Genomic DNA, 22,166 nt, shown 5'->3' on the forward strand with positions numbered 1-22,166 from the left:
AGCCGCCGGATTTCACGTTCTGTGTTTCCAGCAAGACAGACTTGTCTTCCGTCGCATCGGAGATAATGCTGAAAGAGGACTAGAAATATTGGAAAATCGCCCATTGCAATACCCAGCTTTTACACTAGTGACAACACTGCTCTCTTTTTTGTGTCTGATCAACTAGCCTATAACTAGCTACTATGGAGCCCTTGCTCGTTGTATATCATCACACAAGTTTAGAAGAGGTCTTGCTATTTCAGGGTAGTTCTGTCTGATCGATGCAGCCAGAACCGGAAGGTTACGTTGTTTTGTTAGGGTATTCATCAATGACTCCTGTTGGCTCAACACACAAGTTGTCGCACCTAGTAGAGGCATTTACCCAAACGGTTAACACACGTGACACCTCGACGAACCTAGAGAAACCGCAAGTAAGCGTTGGATACCAAAAAAACTTTAGTCGCATAGCAAAATAAGCTGCGGGGTGAATTTGATAGTTCAGTCTTAGTGCTTCAGAATAAGGTTTGCCATTACGTCGTTCACTCAAACCTTATGGTCCGGAATTAGTATCCCAATTTAAGATTCCCATTTTAGTTCTGAGCAACCCTGGCTCAACGCAAGATGCTAGTTTAACAAAGTGATTATGCCATGGTTGCGGGTTCTTTGATGAATGGCTCTTTCCGACCAGAGAGGAAGGTGGGTGTTACGCTTGGGGGCGGTTAGCTAGAGTATCCACCAAAAGAGTTTTATAAACGTGTTGGCAGCATTCTAGAAGACTTCTACATTCATTGCAATTTTTTTTTTGCTGCATAATGAGAGATGTTAGCTCTGCGTTTGCAGTATGGGTCAACTTCTCAACACGCTACTAGTTCTGTCGGCGTTTCTGCTTCACGTGGCCGCTTTATTTCCAAATTTCCATCATAATTCCACCAGAAGACTACCAGAATGCCCTGTGAGTACCCCTCTCATGATTCTCTGTCTGCATCTGACCCTTTAAGCTACAATGTGTGGAGCAAAGCACTTCAGTTTCTCACTGCGCGATCACAGATATTGCGTGCCAGTGCGACAACTATGAATCAAAATCATACGTAACAAGCTGTGTGAAGAATAACTGCACTCTTCCAGATGCCTTTGGTAGGTTCCTCAATTAAAAAAATTCTCATCGTCCAAGAATAATAAAACTGAGACATGTTATCCAGAACTGGCGTATGTCTGGGAACAAGAGTGTCACCTACCTCATAACAACGACCAGGGTCCTATGAGAGCGGCTGCAATCGCAAGCGGTGTGACTGCCTTTATCATGGTAGGAAGTCGCATAATAGCAAGATGGTACACTGTCCGCCTTTTTTGGTGGGATGATTGGTGCCACATTATCGCCGGGGTAGGCCGCTAGGATACCATAAATTTGGATTGAACGAAGACTTACAGAAACGTTTAGCTATTTACTGTGATACTCGTCACTTTCAGCAATCTTAGTACGTGGATCCTTTTTTGGGGCGATGAAGTTTGGCTATTAATAAAGAAGCAATAGGTGTTACTGATGGCTTGGGACACCATCTTTATGATCTTAGATTCACATCACTTTCACAAGCGCAGATGCCGTTCATCTGGTGTGAGTATCTGAGTGAAAACTTGAATCCATCGAAGGCTAATTCTAGCTTGTTTCAGATTATCTTTGCGAGATTTTCTACTGTGTTGTGATTTACTTCATCAAACTGTCCATCCTCTGGCTTTACCTCCGCATTTTTCCGAAGGGGGTATTCCACAGATGGGTCATTGCCACAATGGTCTTCATCACACTATCCGTGGTCATCCTGATTCCAATGGTAATCTGGCAATGTGTCCCGATCAGCGCAACCTGGGATCTAAACCGCAATAACGCCCAGTGCCTTAGTATCTCAGGAGTCGCTTACGCAAATGCAGGTGTCAATGTTGCCACTGAGATTGCGATATTGATTCTTCCTATACCTCTTGTTTACAAGATCCGTGTCTCAAGATCCACAAAATTCGCTCTATATGCACTTTTCAGTGCTGGGGTTTTGTAAGATACAGCACCTTTCACCTCCGCGGGACATACGATAGAAGCTAACATTTCTTCAAAGTGTCATCGCTACTGCATGTGCACGGATTCCAAGCCTGGCACATGTCGACGCAGTAAGGGACCCAACATATTTGGTCCGCGGTCCCTTCTATTGGACATGCGCAGAAACATTAGTGGCCCACATATGTGCAACAGCGCCGACTTTTCGGCCATTGTGTTTAAAATGGCGGGCTATGTTTCGGCAAAAGAAAGATCAAGCAGCGGGGTCCGATTGTTCCAGAGATGGTCCAACTTTGAATCCATGCAAGGAGGCCCAAGAAGACTCGGAACAATGGGGAAAGTATAACGAAAGTGACAGACGAGTCATGACCTCTGCTGTTTAAAAGTGGTGCTATAGTATATAGGCCTGAAGCTGCGAAGCATTTAGAACATTAGTACAAAATTATAGACGGTATATCAAACTCATCATCAGTAGTCCAAGCGATGCTTAGTGCACACTCTCAAAGAGCCTCCTAGCGAATCTGATAAGAAGTCTACTCTGTACTCGAGCCCGGGAAAGAGTCTAGTCTTGCTTTGGAATTTCTGAAGAGTTATTTGATTTATGCTGTCAGACAAACGGAGCAACTTAACAATAAGCTAACAAACGTCCGATTGCTCCTATTCCACACAAAGACCCCATTTCATCTCAATTTTCAATATACTTCATCACCGTCTGAGGGCCTTCATGTTCGATTAAATACCCCAATTTGCATGCAGAAAACGCTACCTTGGGTTGAGACTCGTAGAATCGATCATAATTTGGATTCAGTGCATCTTGGAGAGTCTCAACATTACCCTGAGGGTGAATTTGAAGCCACGGACGGGTGCATTCGATGCCAACGCAGGTCTTTAAAACCATCATAAGAGCATCAAGTCTAGTAACAACTTGTCTCAAGGACCAGCCGAGCAGGATCTTGTCTTCTGGGACATTAAGAATATCCCATGTGTCGGCAAGAAGATTCTCCATTTGGTACTCATCCGTCAACATGTCGTATAGCTCATGCTCGTTTGTGCACCAGACGGAATAGTAGATGCTGTACTCATCTGCAACGATACGTAGTCCCTTATATGTATTGTCGTGCTTCCCTTTTACTCCCCAACCGATCTTCCTGTAAGGCAGCGTACCCTCGTACGGGGCCGCGTTGCCCCAGAGCTCAACGTTGACGTGTTCGCCACTCTTTTGGGATGGCTGATTCAAAATGATTGGAATAGCTTGGCCATCTAATTTGGTCCTCAGGGGTAGCCCAAATAGCGTCAACCAGGTAGGCGCAAGATCAGTGTGTGTCGACACTGCGTTGGTCACTTTCCCAGCTGGCACCCCAGGGCCGCGCCACACTAATGGGATGTTGATATCTGTCTCATAGCCAGTCTTCTTGCCGGGTCCCATGCGATGCTGGCCTATGTGATATCCATTATCGGTCGTATAGATAACATGGGTATTATCCAGAATCCCATGCTTCTCTAGCGCGGCGATAAGCTCGCCAACCATATCATCCAGACCGGCGACACAACGTATGCGACGACGATACATTTCGTCTAGCCCATCCACGACAGACGTGTTTTGATGAGGCAAGTTCAAGAGCCAGGATGCACCACTAGCTTCTGTTGGGTTCCAATTCGGAGTTCGCGGGACTTTTTCGTTCGTGAACGCATTTTCCCATTTTGTCTGGGGAATGGGAAAGAAGGTCTCTTGAGTAGTAGAATTAATTCCCATATGGGGCACTGCCGGGGCAACGGTCAAGAAAAAAGGCTTCCCATCCTCGACGGCAATGTCAAGCATTTCCAAGGCGTTTTTGGTCGTGATATCAATAGCATGTTCACCGGGATGTGCCGTCCACGGCCCGTGGTTCTTCGCCCAGAATGTGTTCAGATAGTCGTAGACCCCTGGCTGCAATAAAAAGCTGACGAGATTAGTAAATATAAAAAAGGGACACCACATCTCGACCATACTTGCTACTAGTCCACCCTGGGGCCATGGGATCTCGGTAGTTGTGAGTGCTGTGGGCGTTGAGAAATTTGCCCACATAGTAAGTATTGACGCCTCCTTCCTGTAGCCACAGAGGAAGATAGTCGTTATTGAGGCCTTGCGTGATAAATTTCGGGTAGCCACCTATACAATGCTCAGCACATTCTAACAATATCATTGATAGCAATAATGATCATACCCCACGGCATTTTTACGTCTGTGACATTGGTATTGCTGTTGTAATTAGCCAGTGCTTTATCTCATGCTGTTCTAGGCCTTACTGGACGCATTTACCAGTAAATAAACTGGCCCGAGATGGGCAACAGAATGCGCTGGTGCAGTAATGCTTTTCAAATGTGACTCCATTGCGTCCAAGCTTATCCTTGACTGTGGGCATGAAATCCATAGAATTCATGAGCAAATCTAACCAAAATAATTAGAATGCTACTTGATAATAATCGCGTTCTAGTTTAAATACCTTGGTCATCCGTGATGATGAAGAGAATATTTGGCTTCTTTGGCGTAGCTGCATGGTTGATGTAATCCAACACACCATCTACTGGCTGGAACGTCAGACCCGGGTCGCGGCTGTATGCATATTTACCATACAATAGCACTGCCAGCACTGCTGACACGCAAGCCAAGTTGATAGATGCTCGCATGTTGAATATTCAACTCCCACTTTCAAGAAAGCAGGACCAACGGAGTGGGAAACAGGGAGTCCCCGCACGAGAGGATCAACCTTAGACGCCATCACATGATCGAGGGCCAAATGTCATGTTGTGGGGAATATTTATGTTTCCACTTCTTCTCCAAGAACAATGAGCCCGCTGCCTTGTATTGTGGTATGTGGTCATAATCCACCTCACCCCCACTCTTTCTAAAAATGGGGTTTGGGGGCGAATCTCTGAGTGGTGATCAATGCGTGTAAAAATGCTGAAGTGGTTCTTCAATACCATCTTTAATTTGCCTCATCTTATTCTAATCGCTTCTCGCCCATATTGATTGAAGAGGTAAAAAAAAAGATAGGTTCAATATGCATGAGAAGCCTAATTGTGTTCTGATATCTCATGTCGAAACTATTCACCAGCAAGCAAATGGAAAACATACTCTTTTCGCCCCATACGTCACCTCGTCGAGGGTGAGACGAGGCATATCTCAAAGGAAGATCTGGGCCCACAAGCTTGGACAAACAGCCTCTCGATAACCTTTATTTCTTGCGCAAGTCTCCAGATAAGGAGCTGGTGGCAGGTAGATCTGGGGCCGGACCATCCTTTATTACTTCAGCGTAGCAGTCCAATATGTTTCATCAGTGGGTTTGCCATGGTCTCTAGGAGAAGGAGGCAATTTTAGCGGAGAATGGTACGTCTGCCCCCCAGCTCGTAAAACTATAAAGGTGTCTCCTCAATTCGAAAGTTGACGGCATTAACCACAACAACCCTCAAATTTGTTTACCTATCTTGAACACAACTACCAAACATGCAATTCGGAACTATCTTCTCAACTACGCTCGGCTTAGGCCTCATTCTTTCCACAGCTGCCGTCCCACACAGCAAGCGCAGCGACACCTGCACCATTGGTCTCGAACTCCACAGCGAAGACATCCCCGGAGGTGACCCTGCGTCGGGCGCAGGAGCCAACACGGCAATATTCGACCACTATGGTCTCTTCACATATCCGAATGGTTCTCAGTTCTCGTTTCAGGCCTATCAAAAGAACCAGCAGGACTACTGGATTTTCTCTAACGGCACGTATACCAATAGCACTGGTTGGTCCGTTGGCTCGGGAGACTACTCGCTATCAAATTGTGTTGCTCAACTCGGAAGCACATTCTACAATAGTGAAGATGTTAGCGACTCTACGTGTAAGACGTACAGTGGCGGTGGGCCTTTTTATGCTAATCAAGGCTGTGAGTGCTATTTCGATTGTTAAGTACGAACGACTATTTGTATATTAGTGCTACACTATTTGATATCCTGCATCAATAAATGCTGCCCCGACAGACCTCGGGCTTGAAGAATGTTAAACCAGTTGGGTGTTCTATGGTGTAGAAATAGAAATTTAGAGGAGTGTTTGTCCGGCGTCTCCATAAGATACTCGACGTTCTATCGTGAGTGATATATCCTTTACAACCCGATTGGGATTCTTCTTAGCCATCTCCGACGTCTTTCCTTTTTCGGAAAATCCCGAGCTCGGGAAATTGTGTCGGCCCTTAACGAGACCGATCAACCGAACTTCGCTTCGTACCTTATAAAGCCACCCTTTCTAGCTCTAGCTTTTCAAAAATAGATCTTCCTTTTCTTGTTCAAAATGATACACCAAAGCTCGCCGGTTCTAATATGTGGCGCAGGAATCTCTGGCCTTGTCCTTGCACAAGCTCTGTCAAAGCGAGAGATCCCCTTTCGTGTCTTTGAACGAGATCCATCTCTCAGTTTTCGCACCCAAGGTTACCGGGTTCGAATCAATGGCGATGGCATTGCGGCGCTTACTGATGCCCTTCCTCCAAAATTGTTCTCCCTTTTGGTTTCCAGTTGCGCCTATTGCTCTGCTGGCATTAGACCGAATACGCATCTGAACGCTTTTAACGGCCAAGATGTTGAAATGAAAATTGGACCTCCACCGACTAGCGAGATTCAACCCCTTAATGCCGACCGCAACGTGCTCAGGCAAGTTCTGATGCACGGTATTGAGGATTTTGTGCAATTCGGGAAAGAGTTCTCGTCATATAGCGCATCTGATAGAGGTGTCAAAGTACGCTTTATGGATGGTTCTGAGCAAGAAGGCTCTTTCCTTGTGGGAGCAGATGGCACTTTTTCGCGGATCAGACAACAATTCCTTCCAGACTTTCAAATCTTTGATACGGAAGCACGATGGATATTCGGAAAAACCATGATTACGAAAGCTCTCCTCGATCAATTCCACGTGAGAGCTCTCAATGGCCTGACTCTTGTACAGGATCGCTCGGGGCCGATTCCCTTGAGTCTACTGCTGGAGCCAATGCGATTCAAGCGTGACGAGCCAAATACCCACATACCAGAGGACTACATATATTGGGTGCTGGTTTCACGAAAAGATATGTTCGACATGGCAGACGACAAACTATTAAAGCTTCCAACCGAGGAGGTAGCTGATCTGGCCAAGAAGATGACAGCAGAATGGGATTCGTCTTTTCACGCTTTATTCGCCTTTCAAGAGGCAAGCAAAACTTCTATTCTACGTGTTGCGACTGTACAGCCAGATATACCGCTGTGGGAGACATCAAGCCGTGTCACTCTCATTGGGGATGCAATTCATGCCATGTCACCCACCTCTGCTGCTGGAGCTACGACAGCCCTCAGGGATGCCGCGTTTTTGGCGCAAACCTTGAGTGAGACAGGATTGAATAGTACCAGCATCTCCAAGTATGAAGACGCGATGAGAGCGTATGCGGGCGCAGTGATTCAATGGAGTGCCACTGGTGGAAAGTGGCTTTTTGGAATGCGATCGTTTGAAGAGCTGTCCCCAATTACGACATGATCAAACTGACACATTTTCTGTCATTCATTTTCTAGCTCAGTCATTCCTTCCGGGATGCCGAAGATGGCCTCTTAGCTCACTCCTCCCATGTAACAATGACACACTTCTCTCTCATATCAATCATATCAACACATGTCACTTGAGACAAAAGTCTAATCATTGGTCTCGAATCTTCACTGGCTCTAGACAAGTCTTACGCAGGTGATTTCTGTAATTTCCGCAATATTGTTGATTTGGAAGGTCAGTACTTGATTTGGGCGGTAGAGTACGAGGTGCACGGAGGTAGCAGCTATCCGACTATGAAATGTAACAACAAGATTTTTTTATTTTAGTTACCCTGTCGCAATTCGAAGAGGCAGTGTTACCATCACCAATATCACGTCGTCAGTAAAAGCGACTATATACATTTAGATTTTTCCACGAGCCAGAAACTGGTCAGGAATTGGGATATGTTTTGCACGAAGATATTCTGCAACGTTTTTGCCCAACGCATCATATGTTGAAGTTGAGGCGACACCACGATCGAGGTGGTCTTTCAACAGAAAATGCACCGCTGCGGAGAGCAATGTAGATCAGATATACGGCACTAACGGTACTTGGGTTTTGTCAAAACATACCTTGAATGTTTGGAAGCTCGAATCTCTCAATTCGCTTCCCATTATAATCATTTTGAAGAAGTTCCTTAACTCGCTGGATAGTCAGTAAGGAGCGTAGCCATAACCACTCATCCTTGTTCCGGGCATAAAACCCAACATTACAATCGGATCCCTTATCTCCAGAACGAGCATGAACGATATAACCAAGTGGAGCTATAGTAGTTGGTCCGAAATCACGCAACACATCCACCTCTATAGGACCCTCCTGAATATCTTGCTCGAACTGATAGGGAACCGTATCTTCGGGGGCAGCTATTGGCTTCGACCAGTTGCGCGAAGGGATGTGGGCAACATGATTAACCTCGGATTGTGGAAATATCGTGACAAAATATTCAAAATAGGGCTTTGGCAATGCTTGCCGATTGTCGATGGCAAAGGTTGCTCCAGGGTAAGTTGACATGATGATATTCAAGCAGGGTCGGAGGAAATTCTTGGGTGTGAATGTATCTTCCGATTCAGCTTGGGCAAAAATGCGAATATCAACAGTAGCTTCATCTTGGGAGGCTGGATTTGGCTGAGCACAGCCAGAGGTCGTGACTTTGAGCAGTGAAAATTGGCCACGATCTAGGTACGACCGAAGCTGCTTCTCCAACAGGGATGATTTTTCGGGGATATCAAGACCAACTGCAAAGTAATGAACCTCCGCTTGGAATCCTCCTTTGGCTGTAAGGCCAACCTTGGTTGTTGGAGGCGGCTTTTCCCATTTTATGTTGTTCACAAAGACGGAGTTGGGACCGTCAGGTTCCATCTTGATCTGATCAACAATTGCGACAACATCAGAGTTGTAGTAGCGCTTCCCCTGAAGCTCGTAGAGAAGTTGTGAACGACAGGTGTCAAAGGAAACTTGGCCGCCGCGCTCTGGAGTCTCGTGCATACCAATCGAAAAAGTACCATCACTCCGTATAGTTGCAATAGGCAAGTTGAGAAACGGGCTACCACATTGTGGCAGAGATTTAAATCCCGTGAAATTACCACCAGTTACGTAGGTAGAACACTCAATCAAATGCCCAGCAATGAGTGAATGGGCTAGTTCCTCGTAAGAGGAGTTTGACCAGCCATGCCAAAAGGCCGCCGCTGCCATTATAGGTGCAGCATCTGCTACACGACCACAAATAACAATATCGGCGCCATTTCTAAATGACTCAGTAATGCCCCATGAACCAAGGTAGCACTGCGCATAGATCGGCTCGTATTTCCAGTCGTCGAGATACTGTCCGGTGGTAATATTGCGAAATTTATTTCCTTGCTTTCGATGCCGCTGAATTATATCAAAGACTTCATCGCCTTCCACCCAGGCCACGGTCAGGCTCAGGTCTTTCTCTTTCACGAGTTTCTCCACAGATTGACAAAGCCTGAGCGTATCCGAGGACCCCGCGTTCACGGCAAGTTTTATGTCGCGTGTTGCAAGTGATTCGAGAGCCGGTTCAAGTGCTTCCAAAAATGTATGTTCAAATGCAGCTTCTGCTTGCGCGTTATCGACGTTTGCAATCTTGCTGCTACCCCGTATGGTCATGTTATACTCGGACATCCAGTCCCCGACAATGAAGTCGACATTTGCGTGACTCGCTGCCTCAACCAGGTTTTCGGGTAGATCAGTAACTGCTCCGGAAACGGAGATTACTCGCACGGGTTGACGAGCTGCTATAGACCCCATCGTTCTGGTATTCCGGTGGAGATACAAAAGACGGATAGAGAAGATCTTGGTGTGTTCAATTCAGTATCGAGGGACGAAATGATGCTTATTTAAACTTCAATATGCGTGATAAATAAATCACTAAGGAAGTTATCGTCACAGATTTATAAAACAACACCTTGTTCCATGTCTCGACCTCGGCAATAGCAATCAACTTCCCCTCAACACTGAACCGGGCTAACCCCCACTTGGGTGGGGGTCTCCGCTCAAAAGCCGGAACTCTAATGGAGACAAGAGGCCAACCCTCATGATCACAACACGCACATTCTATTTTGCCCCGGATTGCGGGGATAATTAATCTAACCCTGGTTTTTCACAGAGCATTGACTGGACAATCTCATGCAGGTGCCTCTCCTACACTGCCTTTCCACCTGTATTGCTGAACTGCCAAGCGCACAGATCATCCCATACTTCAGTCATGTCTACCCCTGAAGGAAATCGATACAACTATCTGGTGGTGTTCTTCGCGACCCTGGGCTCCATTACTTATGGATTCAACAATTCAATCATGGGAACGGTCCTGGATTTGGATTCTTTTTTCAATTATTTTGATCTCCCGGAGACTGGCCCCAAGGCTGATCACACCCAAGTTATCATCGGAAGTAAGTTGGACAATATGAAATAGACTCTCTCGAAATGATAATAACGTTGAGGCAGCAACTCAAGGAATTTTCTATGCCGGTGGCATTATTGGGTGTGGTATAGCTGGCTGGATGGCGAATCGGCTGGGCCGGCAGCGGGCAGTGCAGGTGATATGCACGCTTTGTGTGATCTCCGCCATTTTGCAAGCAGCTGCGGTACACATTGCAATGTTACTGGTAGGAAGGCTTTTGAACGGTGCCGGGTGAGTTTGGCCACGGCGTATTGTGGAAATTAAGGTCGAATTGATGCTGATGACCAGTATAGGTCGGCAATGATCAATGTGGTCGTTCCCTTGTATCAGTCCGAGATTTCCCCTCCTGTTCACCGAGGAAGAATGGTCGGGTCTCATGGAGCTCTGGTAGTAGTTGGATATGTGAGTTCTTCTCGAAACCTTCTTTGAAATATATCTGACAGCATGACAGGCTTTTGCCGCCTGGACTGGACTCGGGTGCTATTTTGAACAAAACCCCCAAATACAATGGCGCTTGTGTCTTGCACTTCAATGTGGGTTTCAGCTCCCAAGCTACCTCTTTGGAAGTTAACCAGTTTTTTTTTTTCAGGCGTCGCACCATTGGTATTACTAGCCGGCTCTGCTTGGTTACCAGAGTCTCCTCGCTGGCTGATAGCTAACGGCAAACTTGAAAGTGCCCGACAAATTTTGAATCGACTACACAGTGATGGAAACAACACAAACAATAGCATGAGTCCGGCGGAGCTTGAGTTTCGTCAGATTGAGAGTCAGCTTGAAATCGATTCTCGGAGCTCCGCCGGGTTGATTACTATTCTCAAATCCTCGTCGCATAGGAGAAGATTCCTTATCGGCTTGTTTGTCCAGTAAGGATTTCCCTTCCCGTTTCCTTAAAAGCGGAGAAGAAACTCACCATTACCATTTAATAGATGTCTCGCTCAGTCTACCGGAGTGCTGGTGATCAACAACTATCAAGTCACTTTATATGCTGGACTTGGGCTTTCGGGCTGGATGCCATTGATGCTCTATGGTGTCTATACTACTTGGGCGGCGATTCTTAACTATTGCGGTGCCATGATAGTCGATCGTATTGGACGTGTACGAATGCTGTCCATTGGAATGGTTCGCATCTTTCTCTTCGAGGTGAATCTTATTATCCTGACGCTAACTGTAATTAGGTTGGGTGTGCCTCCATGGTAGCATGTGAAGCTGCTATGGTTGCTCAATATGGTAACGGTCCCAACAAAGTTGGAAACGGATTTGGAGTCTTGTTTCTCTTCCTGTTTGTCACTTTTTACGGGGGCTGTGTCGACGCAATCAGCTATGTCTACTGCTCGGAGCTGTTCCCGACAAACTTACGCGCACAGGGTATGGGATTCTCCGTCATGGGTCTATTTGCTATGACGTTACGTAAGTTGCTTTCCTCTAATCATAGCCTAGAAAGTGAACCAGTACTGACTGTTTTTAGTGTATACCCAGACAGCGCCGGTAGCCTTCGATTCTGTTGGCTGGAGATTCTACCTTGTATTTATCATTGTGCCATTCGTAGGTGTCCCATTTTTGTGGTTTGGCTGTCCTGAGACCAAGGGAATGACCCTGGAGGAGATTGGCGCTCTCTTTGGTGATACGGTTGCTACGGATGTTGTGGCCGGCGATGAGAAGACAGATGACTCTCAGAGTCACTGGTCTGAGCACAAAAATGGCAATGCTTGAGGTTTTTTACCGCATTGGATCTCTATGAAGTTTCTGAATAAATAGAAGCTGAGAAAACCAATTAATGAAATCCCCATCTTGTGATCGACTCGTGGCAGTCGGACTTGTTGAACACGGATGGTGAGAGCGCGGTTTGGACCCGAACTGTAGGCTACTATCAAGGCTATTGGACATACCAAAACAATAGGACTAACAGCGAAACCCAGCCCTCGATTATGTACAATCTATCACTAAACTGTTACTTTAAGACTACCTTACAATACAACCGACTTCGACTCTGTGTTAGCGCGGCGATTCGAAAGAAAAAGAGAAAGAGGACGTTCTGACAGGCAGCAAATATACCTCGTGCCTGATTAGGCTTAGTAGAACCATGTTGAGCAAACACTGCAAACAGCTGCCCGGCTCTTACCTGCACAGCTCCAACACCAGAGCTCGACAACAACAACAATAACATATTTACACACATACTCATCCATACCCACACTCAGATCATGATCTAACTCCTCCCACCAGCTGCCCGAGACATCCTCGGCAGCCCCAGCAAGTACCAGCAACACCCATGACATGGCCGACAACCGCGTTCCGATCAACTACGAGACCCCCAACTTCCCTTCGCTCTACTATCCACTCCCAGCCCATTTCCACCGCGCATACTACCTCTACTACACGGCCGACATATGGCGCTTCACACTCTACTGGACGCTGATCTTCTACGCCGCGACGCACCTCACCGTCGCCGGGTACGCGGTGCTGGTGCATTGTCGCAATTGGAGCGTTATCTGGGTCGTCCCCCTCGTTTATAGTATCATTGCCGGCGTGGAGGGATTGTTGGCGGGGAGTATCGTGGGACTTATGTGAGTATTTATTTTCGTTTCCGTTCTCTTTCCCTTCTACTCCAAGGACAATGGAGATACTGTACAAGAAAGAGGATATTGGAAGATGGATGTGCTAAATCGAAATTGATGGAATAGTATTGGTGCCGTTTATGAAGCGGGAAACTTTAGAATGTCGACTTGGTTGCCCATGATTTGGGGCGCTGTCAATGTCATGGTTCTCATATTGACCAGCTTCCCGATGCAAGGTGGTCTTTGAGGAGGACACTTTCGCTCCGGGTCACATTGGTGGTGACCATCTCCTCCACCTACACTGAAGATTATACGGAACACCTCCTACACACGGAAAGGGCAAACCAAGACAGCGTGCCCGGCTTGTTCAAATGAATGGTTATGGTCCTGAGCTACACCTTACTCAGAAACGAAGGCGACCAAAAAGAACAGTCGCATTCACGAGTATAATGCTTATGAGACATTCAAACGCCTTCCTATTATACATCCGGATATCGCATAGCCCGAACAGCCATACCCATGCTGTGTCCGTACGCCTATTTTGCAGACAATTATCTTCTGTTGCTGTCTGGTGTCCCGCTTCCATGCAAACCAGGTAGCCCGCCGGCACCAAATGCACCGGGAGGTCCAGACATTTGCGGCATCGGGAAGCCCTGCGCAAGCAGCTGTTTCTGCAGCTGTGCCATGTCGACATTCATTGGCGGAGCACCCGGTGGTGGTGGTGGACCTCCCATTCCCGGCATCATTGGGAACCCCGGTATTCCTTGTGGCGGAGTATTGCTATGCAACTGCGGGGGTTGCTGGGCAGACAACAGAGCAGCCAAGCGACCTGGGTCCATGCCCGGAATGGCACCAGGCATGCCTGGCAGTGAGGGTGGCGGTGGAGGCTGCGCAGCGCCAATACCCGGCAACAGTCCCGGTACATCAGGCTGAGCGCTTTGGATACCCGGCAGAGAAGGCGCGCCGGGCCGTCGCTGGTCCACCAGGCTGTCTGCTTCGTCCTCCATTTCTTGTTCCTCTTCCTCGCGCATCTGTTTCCGGCCAAAGCCGCGACTCCATGTCCCTTGGGCCTCGGCGGCCTCTTCGCCGATGTGGAACCGGTCTTTCAGGTAGCTTGTCTCTCCCGGACGGTTGCGGGACCAGAATCGAGTAAAGTTGTCTTTAGATCCGGATGCTAGGATATGGCCCAGCGGGTGCCAGTCCAATGACCAGATCGTGGCCCCGTGCGCGTATTGGATACGATGCGCTGGGTAGATCACCTGCGCTGGGGTGTTGGCGGGGTCTGGGCTGTCGTACGGAGCCACCGTGGGCATCTGGCCGCTGGGCAGATTTGGTTCATCCAGTAAATAATGGTGCAAAGATCCGTCCTCGCTGCCGGTGGAAATCAAGTTGCTGTGAATCGGATGCCACGTCAATGACGAGAGCGGTTTCTCATGCCCGCGTAGAATGCAAATATCCCGCATCATGCGTAAATCAAAGACCCTTGCAGTCTGATCTCGCGATGATGTCGCGAGCAGATTGCTATTCACCCGGGAGAAGCGCGTGGTATTGACGATGTTCTTGTGGCTGTGGAGGGTCGTCAGACACCGCGTCGTGCGAGGATCCCAGAACTTGACCTGGTGATCTTTCGACCCAGACACCAACAGACCCTTTGTCGGATGCCAATCACAGGATTTGACATCCCAGTTGTGTCCAGACAGCACGGCATCGCAGGTTCGAGAAGTGAAATCGAAGATCTTGAGTGTCGTGTCGTCTGACGCGGACAGGAACTTGGTATCGCCGGGCGCCCACGCCAGGTCACGAACTGCATCGTGGTGCGCGTCATCGATCGTCTCGACGTTGTTAAAATTCGGCCGCCAGTATTTGATGTCGCCTCTTTGGCCGCCAGAAATCAGCCAGTCCTGGCTATGAGAGAACGCGATCGAGGTGACACCCGCTTGGATTTGATCGTAGTGTGCCTGCCAGGAATTAGTACATCGCAAGATAAAAAAAGACACAGGGAATACGCACATCCATGACCGTCTCAAAATTAAAGGCCGTTCCGTTCCAGAGCATAAACTCCCCCGTATGTCCACCGGTCAACAAGCGTCTCCCTTCGGGCGTCCATCGCACCACGGTAATGGGCTTCTTCGACTTTCCAATCGACTGATGTAAGTGTCGCACGGGGATGCTATCGGCGGGGGAATAAGGTCGGGCCATGGGTGGAAGCATCTAGCACAAATCAATCAGACTGGTTGTAACCGTGAAGGCTCCGAGCACACCTACATCCAACATGAAACTCGCACTCGGTCGCTCAGTCTCCATGCGGTGACCTCCTCTATACTGCGGGCGCCGCGTGCGCATCCATTGCACCATCGACGAGCCGTAATCCGTGACGAGTCCTGGTTGTTGTTAGTCGAGCGCGCGCTGGGAATCGCAACCTCCACAGCATCACATACGTGGTCGCCGGGGTCCCATCGGACCGCTGTCATAGTTCTTCGTGAACCGGCCCCCGGCCTGGTCCCCATGGTCGTCGTAGTAGGCCATACCTGGTTGTGGTATGTGTGTGCACCTCGCAGACTTGGAGTAGGTGAGAGGTGATCGCGGAAGTCTCCTAGCAGGGCACGTGCTGATACCGGCTTATCTCTGTTGTTGCGCTATGATGCTCTTTCCCCCGCCGATGTCGAGTGCTGGATTCTTATTTGCGTGTTTAGCAGGCTTCTTCTTCTTCCTCTTCCTCCTGCCATGCGAGGGCATTCTGCATTCCTGCCATTCACCTGTGTCGCTCGTGGTGTTTGATTCGTCTGCGGGCTTCCTAGCACGGTGGATAACTACGATCTGACCTCTGCTCAGCTTGGCTCGGCTCAGCTCCCCCAGACCCAGGCAATATGACGCAGACCGAAGCCACGAAGACGGCGTCGTCTCAATCGACGCATGCAGCAGCCGAGACAATTGTAAACGCTGCGCTGAGCTCATCGCAGTCCAAGCCCCGGCGTAGCAAGTATCGACATGTGGCTGCCTATCACTTGAAGCAGAGACATTCCAGTCTCAGTCGCGATGCGAATGTGACGCCCAGTTTTCTGGGGTTTAGGAATCTGATGGTGCTGGTCCTCGGTAAGGGGTTTGGATCATGCTAAATGGACATCTGTTGATGCGAATAGTGGCGATGAATCTGCGATTGATCATTGAGAACTTCATGAAGGTATGTGCTTGCAACCACGAATCCCGAGCAAGCTGACAGCCACCGCAGTATGGAGTTCTAATCTGCATCAAATGCCACGACTACCGCAGACAAGACCTGATCCTAGGCTCGATTCTCTTCGCATTGGTGCCGTGCCATTTATTCGTGGCCTATCTGATCGAGTCGGCCGCCGCAGGAGCAGCCAAAAAGACCATTGGCCTGCAGAAAAAGACCGCCGAAGAAAAGGAATACGACCAAAAGGTGTTCCAATCCACCTGGCCCTATACGGCCTTTCTGCATACAGCGAATGCCACCCTGTGTCTGGCCGTCACCAGCTTCGTGGTCTATTTCTATATCCACCACCCAGGCATCGGGACCATTTGCGAGTTGCACGCCATCATTGTCTGGCTAAAGAACTGCTCCTTTGCGTTCACCAATCGGGACCTGCGTCTCGCGCTACTCAATCCCTCTGCCGACCCGGGTCTGCCGGAGATTTACTCATCGTGTCCATACCCGCGCAACATCACCATTAGCAACCTGAGCTACTTCTGGCTCGCGCCGACCCTGGTCTACCAGCCCGTCTACCCGCGCACCTCATCCATCCGCTGGTCCTTTGTTGCGAAGCGCCTGGCAGAATTCGCAGGTCTCTCGGTATTCATTTGGCTCCTCTCGGCGCAATACGCGGCCCCCGTCCTGCGCAACTCGATCGAAAAGATCGCCGTTATGGACATCGCCTCCATTCTGGAGCGTGTGATGAAATTGTCCACAATTTCGCTGGTCATTTGGCTCGCCGGGTTCTTTGCCCTGTTCCAGGCCCTCATGAACGCACTGGCCGAGGTGATGCGGTTTGGAGACCGCGAGTTTTACACGGATTGGTGGAACAGCTCGAGTCTGGGTATGTATTGGAGGTCATGGAATCGACCGGTATACCTCTTCATGAAGCGACATGTCTATTCGCCGCTCGTCGGCCGGGGCTGGAGTCCGCTGGCGGCGAGCGGGGTGGTGTTTGCGCTGTCGGCCATTCTGCACGAGATGCTGGTGGGCATTCCCACGCATAATTTCATTGGTATATATTCTCTTTCTTTTCTTTGGATCTACTATGCCGGTACTGATGTCAGTCCATTCAGGAGTCGCATTCGCGGGGATGATGTTCCAGCTACCCCTGATCGTCCTCACCGCGCCTTTGGAGAAAAAGCGCGATCCGCTGGGCAAGACGATCGGGAACTGTATTTTCTGGGTGAGCTTCTGTCTTGTGGGCCAGCCCCTCGGGGCGCTCTTGTACTTTTTCGCGTGGCAGGCCAAGTACGGCAGCGTGAGCAAGATGCGGCCGTAATATTTGAAAGGATCTGTTGACGACTGCATACACGATTTAGCATTTTGATCTGATAATTGGTGAATTATTTCAATCACGCCGGGACCCATATGATGACTGGCACAAGCACAATGGCATTGTTGTTGGCAGAAGCCAAAATATATTTCCTACGACTGTCATCACATTCAGGCTATCGAATAATAGTGAATAGTAATCATCATCATGGCATCGAACGGACACCTATTTCAAAACCCCGAGTCGGATAGATTGAAGGCCCGAGCCCTGTTCGGCGAAGCCAAGGTCCGGCTCCCGTCAGGAACTTAAAAAGCTTCTCCGCGTGCCCCTGGACTCGACTCAGTTCGTCCAGTTATTCAAGACAGTCAAAATGGTCTCCATCACAGTCCCCAACAACTACGGGTGCGTTCATTCCTTCTATCTCTCTATCTCTCGCCAACTAACCCCACTAGTGCCGTCATCGCGGTCGGCCTCGGCGCCATCCCCGTCCTGAGCTTCATCCACGGTGGAATCACTGGTAGCTGCCGTAAGAAGGCCCAAGTGCCCTACCCGCACAGCTACGCCACCGTTGAGCAGTGCAAGGCGAATGTCAGTCTCCCTCCCTCCCTTTCTATCTAACTTATTAACGATGAATGTCCGTCCAGCCCTCGGCCGAGCAGTTCAACTGCGCCCAGCGCGCCCACGCCAACTTCCTCGAGAACGCCCCGCAGACTATGCTCTTTACCCTCGTCGCTGGCCTGAAGTACCCCGAGTATGCGACGGCCATTGGCGCTACGTGGGTGGCCATGCGCTGTCTGTTCCTGTATGGCTATGTCTACTCGGGCAAGCCGCAGGGCAAGGGACGCATGATGGGTGGGTTTTTCTGGTTGGCGCAGGGTGCGCTGTGGGGATTGAGTGTGTTTGGCGTTGGACGCGACTTGCTGTAATACCATCACCTTGCGATTAGATCCTCAAGGCATTGAATTGAATCCTTCCCGGTTGCTTGCTTGTAAGGAGAGTGGATCTGCGGATGTGTAAAGCGGTGAAGTAAGTGAGTGGTGTAGGGGAAAAAAAAAGACTTCCCGCAATGCTTTGTGATTCATGGGTTGCTTCATCTCGTTCCAACATGTCCTCCAAATCGCACTTGACATACGGCGCTCGCGCCCGGACACACCCCAATCCACTGGCTCGCCGACTCTTCGAGGTCGCCGAAGCCAAGCAGAGCAATGTGACGGTGTCGGCCGACGTGACCACCACCCAGGAACTGCTTGACCTAGCCGACCGTACGAACACCCATTCTTCTCGGCCAGCTCTTCCTTCGCAGTTGCTAACAGCAAGGTGATACCATTCCAGGCCTCGGCCCCTACATCGCCGTGATCAAAACCCACATCGACATCCTCTCCGACTTTAGCAGCGAAACAATCACGGGCCTCCAAGCCCTCGCGTCGAAACACAACTTCCTCATCTTCGAAGACCGCAAGTTCATCGACATCGGCAACACCGTCCAAAAACAATATCACGGCGGCGCCCTCCGCATCTCCGAATGGGCGCACATCATCAACTGCGCCGTTCTCCCCGGCGAAGGCATCGTGCAGGCCCTCGCGCAAACCGCCCAGGCCCCGGACTTCCCGCACGGCCCGGAGCGCGGCCTCCTCATCCTGGCGGAGATGACTTCGAAGGGATCGCTCGCGACGGGCGCGTACACGGCTGCCTCGGTGGATTACGCGCGCAACTACCCGTCGTTTGTGCTGGGGTTTGTTTCGACTCGGTCACTGGGTGAGGCTGAGGGTACTACGGTTGCGCCATCGGAGGAGGAGGACTTTGTCGTCTTCACGACCGGGGTTAATCTCTCTTCCAAGGGCGATAAGCTCGGCCAGCAGTATCAGACGCCGCAGTCGGCCATTGGGCGCGGTGCGGACTTTATCATTGCTGGGCGGGGCATCTATGCAGCGCCGGATGCCGTTGACGCGGCGAGGCAGTATCAGCAACAAGGCTGGGCGGCGTATCTGGCGCGTGTTCAATAATCCAAACTATAGACATCATATACCATTTAGCTATAACTATACCACCGCCGGATAGAGGCAACTCCCCTATCTCGTCATTTTGCCGGTTCCAGCCCGTGTGGGCGCCGATCATCGAAGCTTCTCCTCACTCCCCTCTCGCGGGCTCCAATCAGACAGCCTCGACGGCGAGTTGGGTTGTTATCACCGACCCACCGGCCAACGAGCACAAAGAGCTCTCGGATAACGCCACTGGAAACTGACCAGAAACCGGCAGAGGGAGCGGAGGAGGATATGTACTATGCCGGCCCCTTCTCCTGCCAAGGTTCTTCACATACCAACGTCGCCCTTCCACTTTATTAGTCTATAATTATACACCCTAAGCACCAGCGCGATGGCCGACGAAGACAAAGCAGAGGGCCATTCGTCCGCTGTGGATGTGGAGAAAACCACCAATCGGCTGGAGAAGCACTCGCATGATGCCGACGAGGCGCTCAAGGCCTTTGAGGGCATCCAGGGGGATGCGCTCGAGCTGGACGAGGCGACGAATCGGCGACTGTTGAGGACTATCGATTGGCATATTATGCCGATTATGTGTGTGATCTATGGGATGAATTATCTGGACAGTATGTGATATACGTGAACTACCGAACTTGTGAAAGAAAAGGTCACTGCTGATTGGGTCTTCTCTTCTGTCAGAGACTACACTCTCCTATGCAAGTGTGATGGGTATCAAAGAGGACTTGAGTCTGAAAGGAGATCAGTATCAATGGCTGGGGAGTTTGTTCTACTTTGGTATCTCAGATTCCTGTTCCATGGCAATGCAGACGGTCACTCACGATGTATGCTAGGATATCTCGCCTGGGAGTATCCGACCAGCCGCCTCCTCCAGCGCCTCCCCCTGGGCAAATACTCCGCCGCCTGCATCCTGATCTGGGGTCTGATTCTGAGCTGCTTCGCCGCCGTGCAAAGCTACGCGGGCGCCATCGCCATCCGCTTCTTCCTCGGCGTGTTCGAAGCGGCCGTGACGCCGGGGTTTGCGCTGTTGACTTCGCAGGTCCGTGACAAGCAAAGCACCCCTAGCCTTAGATATATAATAGCCAAGTCACTAACCGGATACAGTGGTACACCAAACGAGAACAAGGTAGCCGGGTCAACATCTGGTTCAGCTTCAATGGCTTCGGACAGATCCTCGGCGGGCTCGTGGCCTACGGGATCGCCGTCGGTACCGAGAAGCACGGCGCCGCGATCGAGTCCTGGAAGATCGTGTACCTAGTCATGGGTCTGCTGACCATCGTGCTGGGTCTGGTGTTTCTGTGGATTATCCCGGATAACCAGCTGAATGCGCGGTGGCTGAGCAAGGAAGACCGCGTGCTGGCTGTGGCCAGGGTGCGCATCAACCAGCAGGGTATCGGCAATAAGCATTTCAAGATGTATCAGATGAAAGAGGCTCTCTTGGATCCCATGTCGTGGGCTTTCTTTTTCTATGCCCTGTTGGCGGATATTCCGAATGGCGGGATCAGTAATTTCTTCAGCCAGCTGGTGAGTTTGTGTGTGATGTTTCTTCCCATCCAACCACTGACCCGATTGCCATCAGATCACCAGCTTCGGATATACGGAAGAACAGAGCCTTCTATATGGCACGCCGGGCGGCGCGGTCGAAGTGGTTTCGCTGCTCATGAACGGGTACATCGGGCACATCACCGGGCAGCGGATCCTCGCCAGTCTCGGCGGGCTGGTCACGTCCATCGTGGGGATGGTTCTGATCGTCGCGCTCCCGCTCACGAACAAAGTCGGCCGTCTGATCGGGTACTACATGACGCAGGCGAGCCCGACGCCGTTCGTGGCACTGCTGTCCCTGGTCTCGTCGAATGTGGCTGGGTATACGAAGAAGACGACTGTGGCAGCCATGTATCTGATCGGATACTGCGCGGGGAATATCATCGGTGAGTCGGAACTGTCTCTACGCCCGCTTTGTGACCTTTGTTTGTTGGATCCGTCGTTAGTGGTTGGGGAAGCCTAGCTCGGGTTGGTTTAGTTAGCAAGCAGGTACTCGTTACTAACCGCCCACTCTCTCAACGAACTAGGACCCCAAACCTTCCGCCCCACGGATGCCCCGCGCTACGTCCCCGCCGAGATCACAATTATCATCTGCTGGGGCGTGTGTCTGGTTCTATTGGTCGGCGTGTGGTACTGGTATAAGCGGGAGAATCGACTCAAGGCAGAGGTTCGGGCCCAGCCGGGCTATCTGCGCTTGGAGAATCAGGAGTCAGTTATTTTTTGTTGTGTGTTGTCGCCATGGCCACCGCTAACAGTCGTCTAGATGGCTCGATTTGACGGACCGGGAGAACCCTGAATTTGTATATTCGCTGTAGTCATGTGTCAGGGAGTGAGTTAGGGCTAGTTGCTAGGTACATACTCTACCACGCTACATTTGTACATACATGGAGTCAATCCTTGAGGATGATTGCCAATGGCGAATGGTCCTGCCAGCACACGGACAACCATAATCGAACCCCCCACTATCTGCATTCCCCTTGGGGCAACGATGGACCCCTGCCGGTTTTTGACGCCCGGAACGAAAAAACAAAAAACAAACCAAGGGCCCACCAGCTAGTATCGTCTCAGGCACGGCGTCTAGC

At 50.1% G+C, this 22,166-nt stretch overlaps 8 protein-coding genes across 8 annotated transcripts; 5 read left to right on the plus strand and 3 right to left on the minus strand.

Annotated features, from left to right (window-relative positions):
- Positions 1-2,705: 2,705 nt before the first annotated feature.
- On the minus strand, positions 2,706-4,234 carry PFLUO_LOCUS9091 (uncharacterized protein; the record flags this gene model as incomplete). The annotated part of the gene is made up of 3 exons (XM_073786881.1): positions 2,706-3,960; positions 4,010-4,169; positions 4,225-4,234. 3 exons carry the CDS (start codon positions 4,232-4,234, stop codon positions 2,706-2,708), a joined length of 1,425 nt encoding a protein of 474 aa, XP_073643093.1.
- A 3,714-nt stretch (positions 4,235-7,948) lies between these two features.
- PFLUO_LOCUS9092 (uncharacterized protein) lies at positions 7,949-9,851 on the minus strand (the record flags this gene model as incomplete). The annotated part of the gene is made up of 2 exons (XM_073786882.1): positions 7,949-8,094; positions 8,159-9,851. The coding sequence occupies 2 exons, from the start codon at positions 9,849-9,851 to the stop codon at positions 7,949-7,951; spliced, it is 1,839 nt and encodes a 612-aa protein (XP_073643094.1).
- Positions 9,852-11,714: 1,863 nt separating this feature from the next.
- Positions 11,715-12,213, plus strand: PFLUO_LOCUS9093 (uncharacterized protein; the record flags this gene model as incomplete). The annotated part of the gene is made up of 2 exons (XM_073786883.1): positions 11,715-11,910; positions 11,969-12,213. The coding sequence occupies 2 exons, from the start codon at positions 11,715-11,717 to the stop codon at positions 12,211-12,213; spliced, it is 441 nt and encodes a 146-aa protein (XP_073643095.1).
- Positions 12,214-13,609: 1,396 nt separating this feature from the next.
- On the minus strand, positions 13,610-15,584 carry PFLUO_LOCUS9094 (pre-mRNA cleavage and polyadenylation factor (CPF) complex subunit; the record flags this gene model as incomplete). The annotated part of the gene is made up of 4 exons (XM_073786884.1): positions 13,610-15,016; positions 15,069-15,269; positions 15,324-15,439; positions 15,497-15,584. The coding sequence occupies 4 exons, from the start codon at positions 15,582-15,584 to the stop codon at positions 13,610-13,612; spliced, it is 1,812 nt and encodes a 603-aa protein (XP_073643096.1).
- Positions 15,585-15,925: 341 nt separating this feature from the next.
- PFLUO_LOCUS9095 (uncharacterized protein) lies at positions 15,926-17,551 on the plus strand (the record flags this gene model as incomplete). Its single annotated transcript, XM_073786885.1, has 4 exons — positions 15,926-16,151; positions 16,199-16,239; positions 16,288-17,284; positions 17,346-17,551. 4 exons carry the CDS (start codon positions 15,926-15,928, stop codon positions 17,549-17,551), a joined length of 1,470 nt encoding a protein of 489 aa, XP_073643097.1.
- Positions 17,552-17,915: 364 nt separating this feature from the next.
- PFLUO_LOCUS9096 (uncharacterized protein) lies at positions 17,916-18,471 on the plus strand (the record flags this gene model as incomplete). The annotated part of the gene is made up of 3 exons (XM_073786886.1): positions 17,916-17,947; positions 17,998-18,133; positions 18,190-18,471. The coding sequence occupies 3 exons, from the start codon at positions 17,916-17,918 to the stop codon at positions 18,469-18,471; spliced, it is 450 nt and encodes a 149-aa protein (XP_073643098.1).
- Positions 18,472-18,650: 179 nt separating this feature from the next.
- PFLUO_LOCUS9097 (orotidine 5'-phosphate decarboxylase) lies at positions 18,651-19,548 on the plus strand (the record flags this gene model as incomplete). Its single annotated transcript, XM_073786890.1, has 2 exons — positions 18,651-18,807; positions 18,878-19,548. The coding sequence occupies 2 exons, from the start codon at positions 18,651-18,653 to the stop codon at positions 19,546-19,548; spliced, it is 828 nt and encodes a 275-aa protein (XP_073643099.1).
- Positions 19,549-19,918: 370 nt separating this feature from the next.
- On the plus strand, positions 19,919-21,899 carry PFLUO_LOCUS9098 (Allantoate permease; the record flags this gene model as incomplete). Its single annotated transcript, XM_073786891.1, has 6 exons — positions 19,919-20,150; positions 20,376-20,581; positions 20,647-21,066; positions 21,122-21,470; positions 21,612-21,792; positions 21,848-21,899. 6 exons carry the CDS (start codon positions 19,919-19,921, stop codon positions 21,897-21,899), a joined length of 1,440 nt encoding a protein of 479 aa, XP_073643100.1.
- Positions 21,900-22,166: the final 267 nt, after the last annotated feature.

This window comes from Penicillium psychrofluorescens, assembly GCF_964197705.1.
Source record: "Penicillium psychrofluorescens genome assembly, chromosome: 6".
Taxonomy (NCBI): Eukaryota; Fungi; Ascomycota; class Eurotiomycetes; order Eurotiales; family Aspergillaceae; genus Penicillium; species Penicillium psychrofluorescens.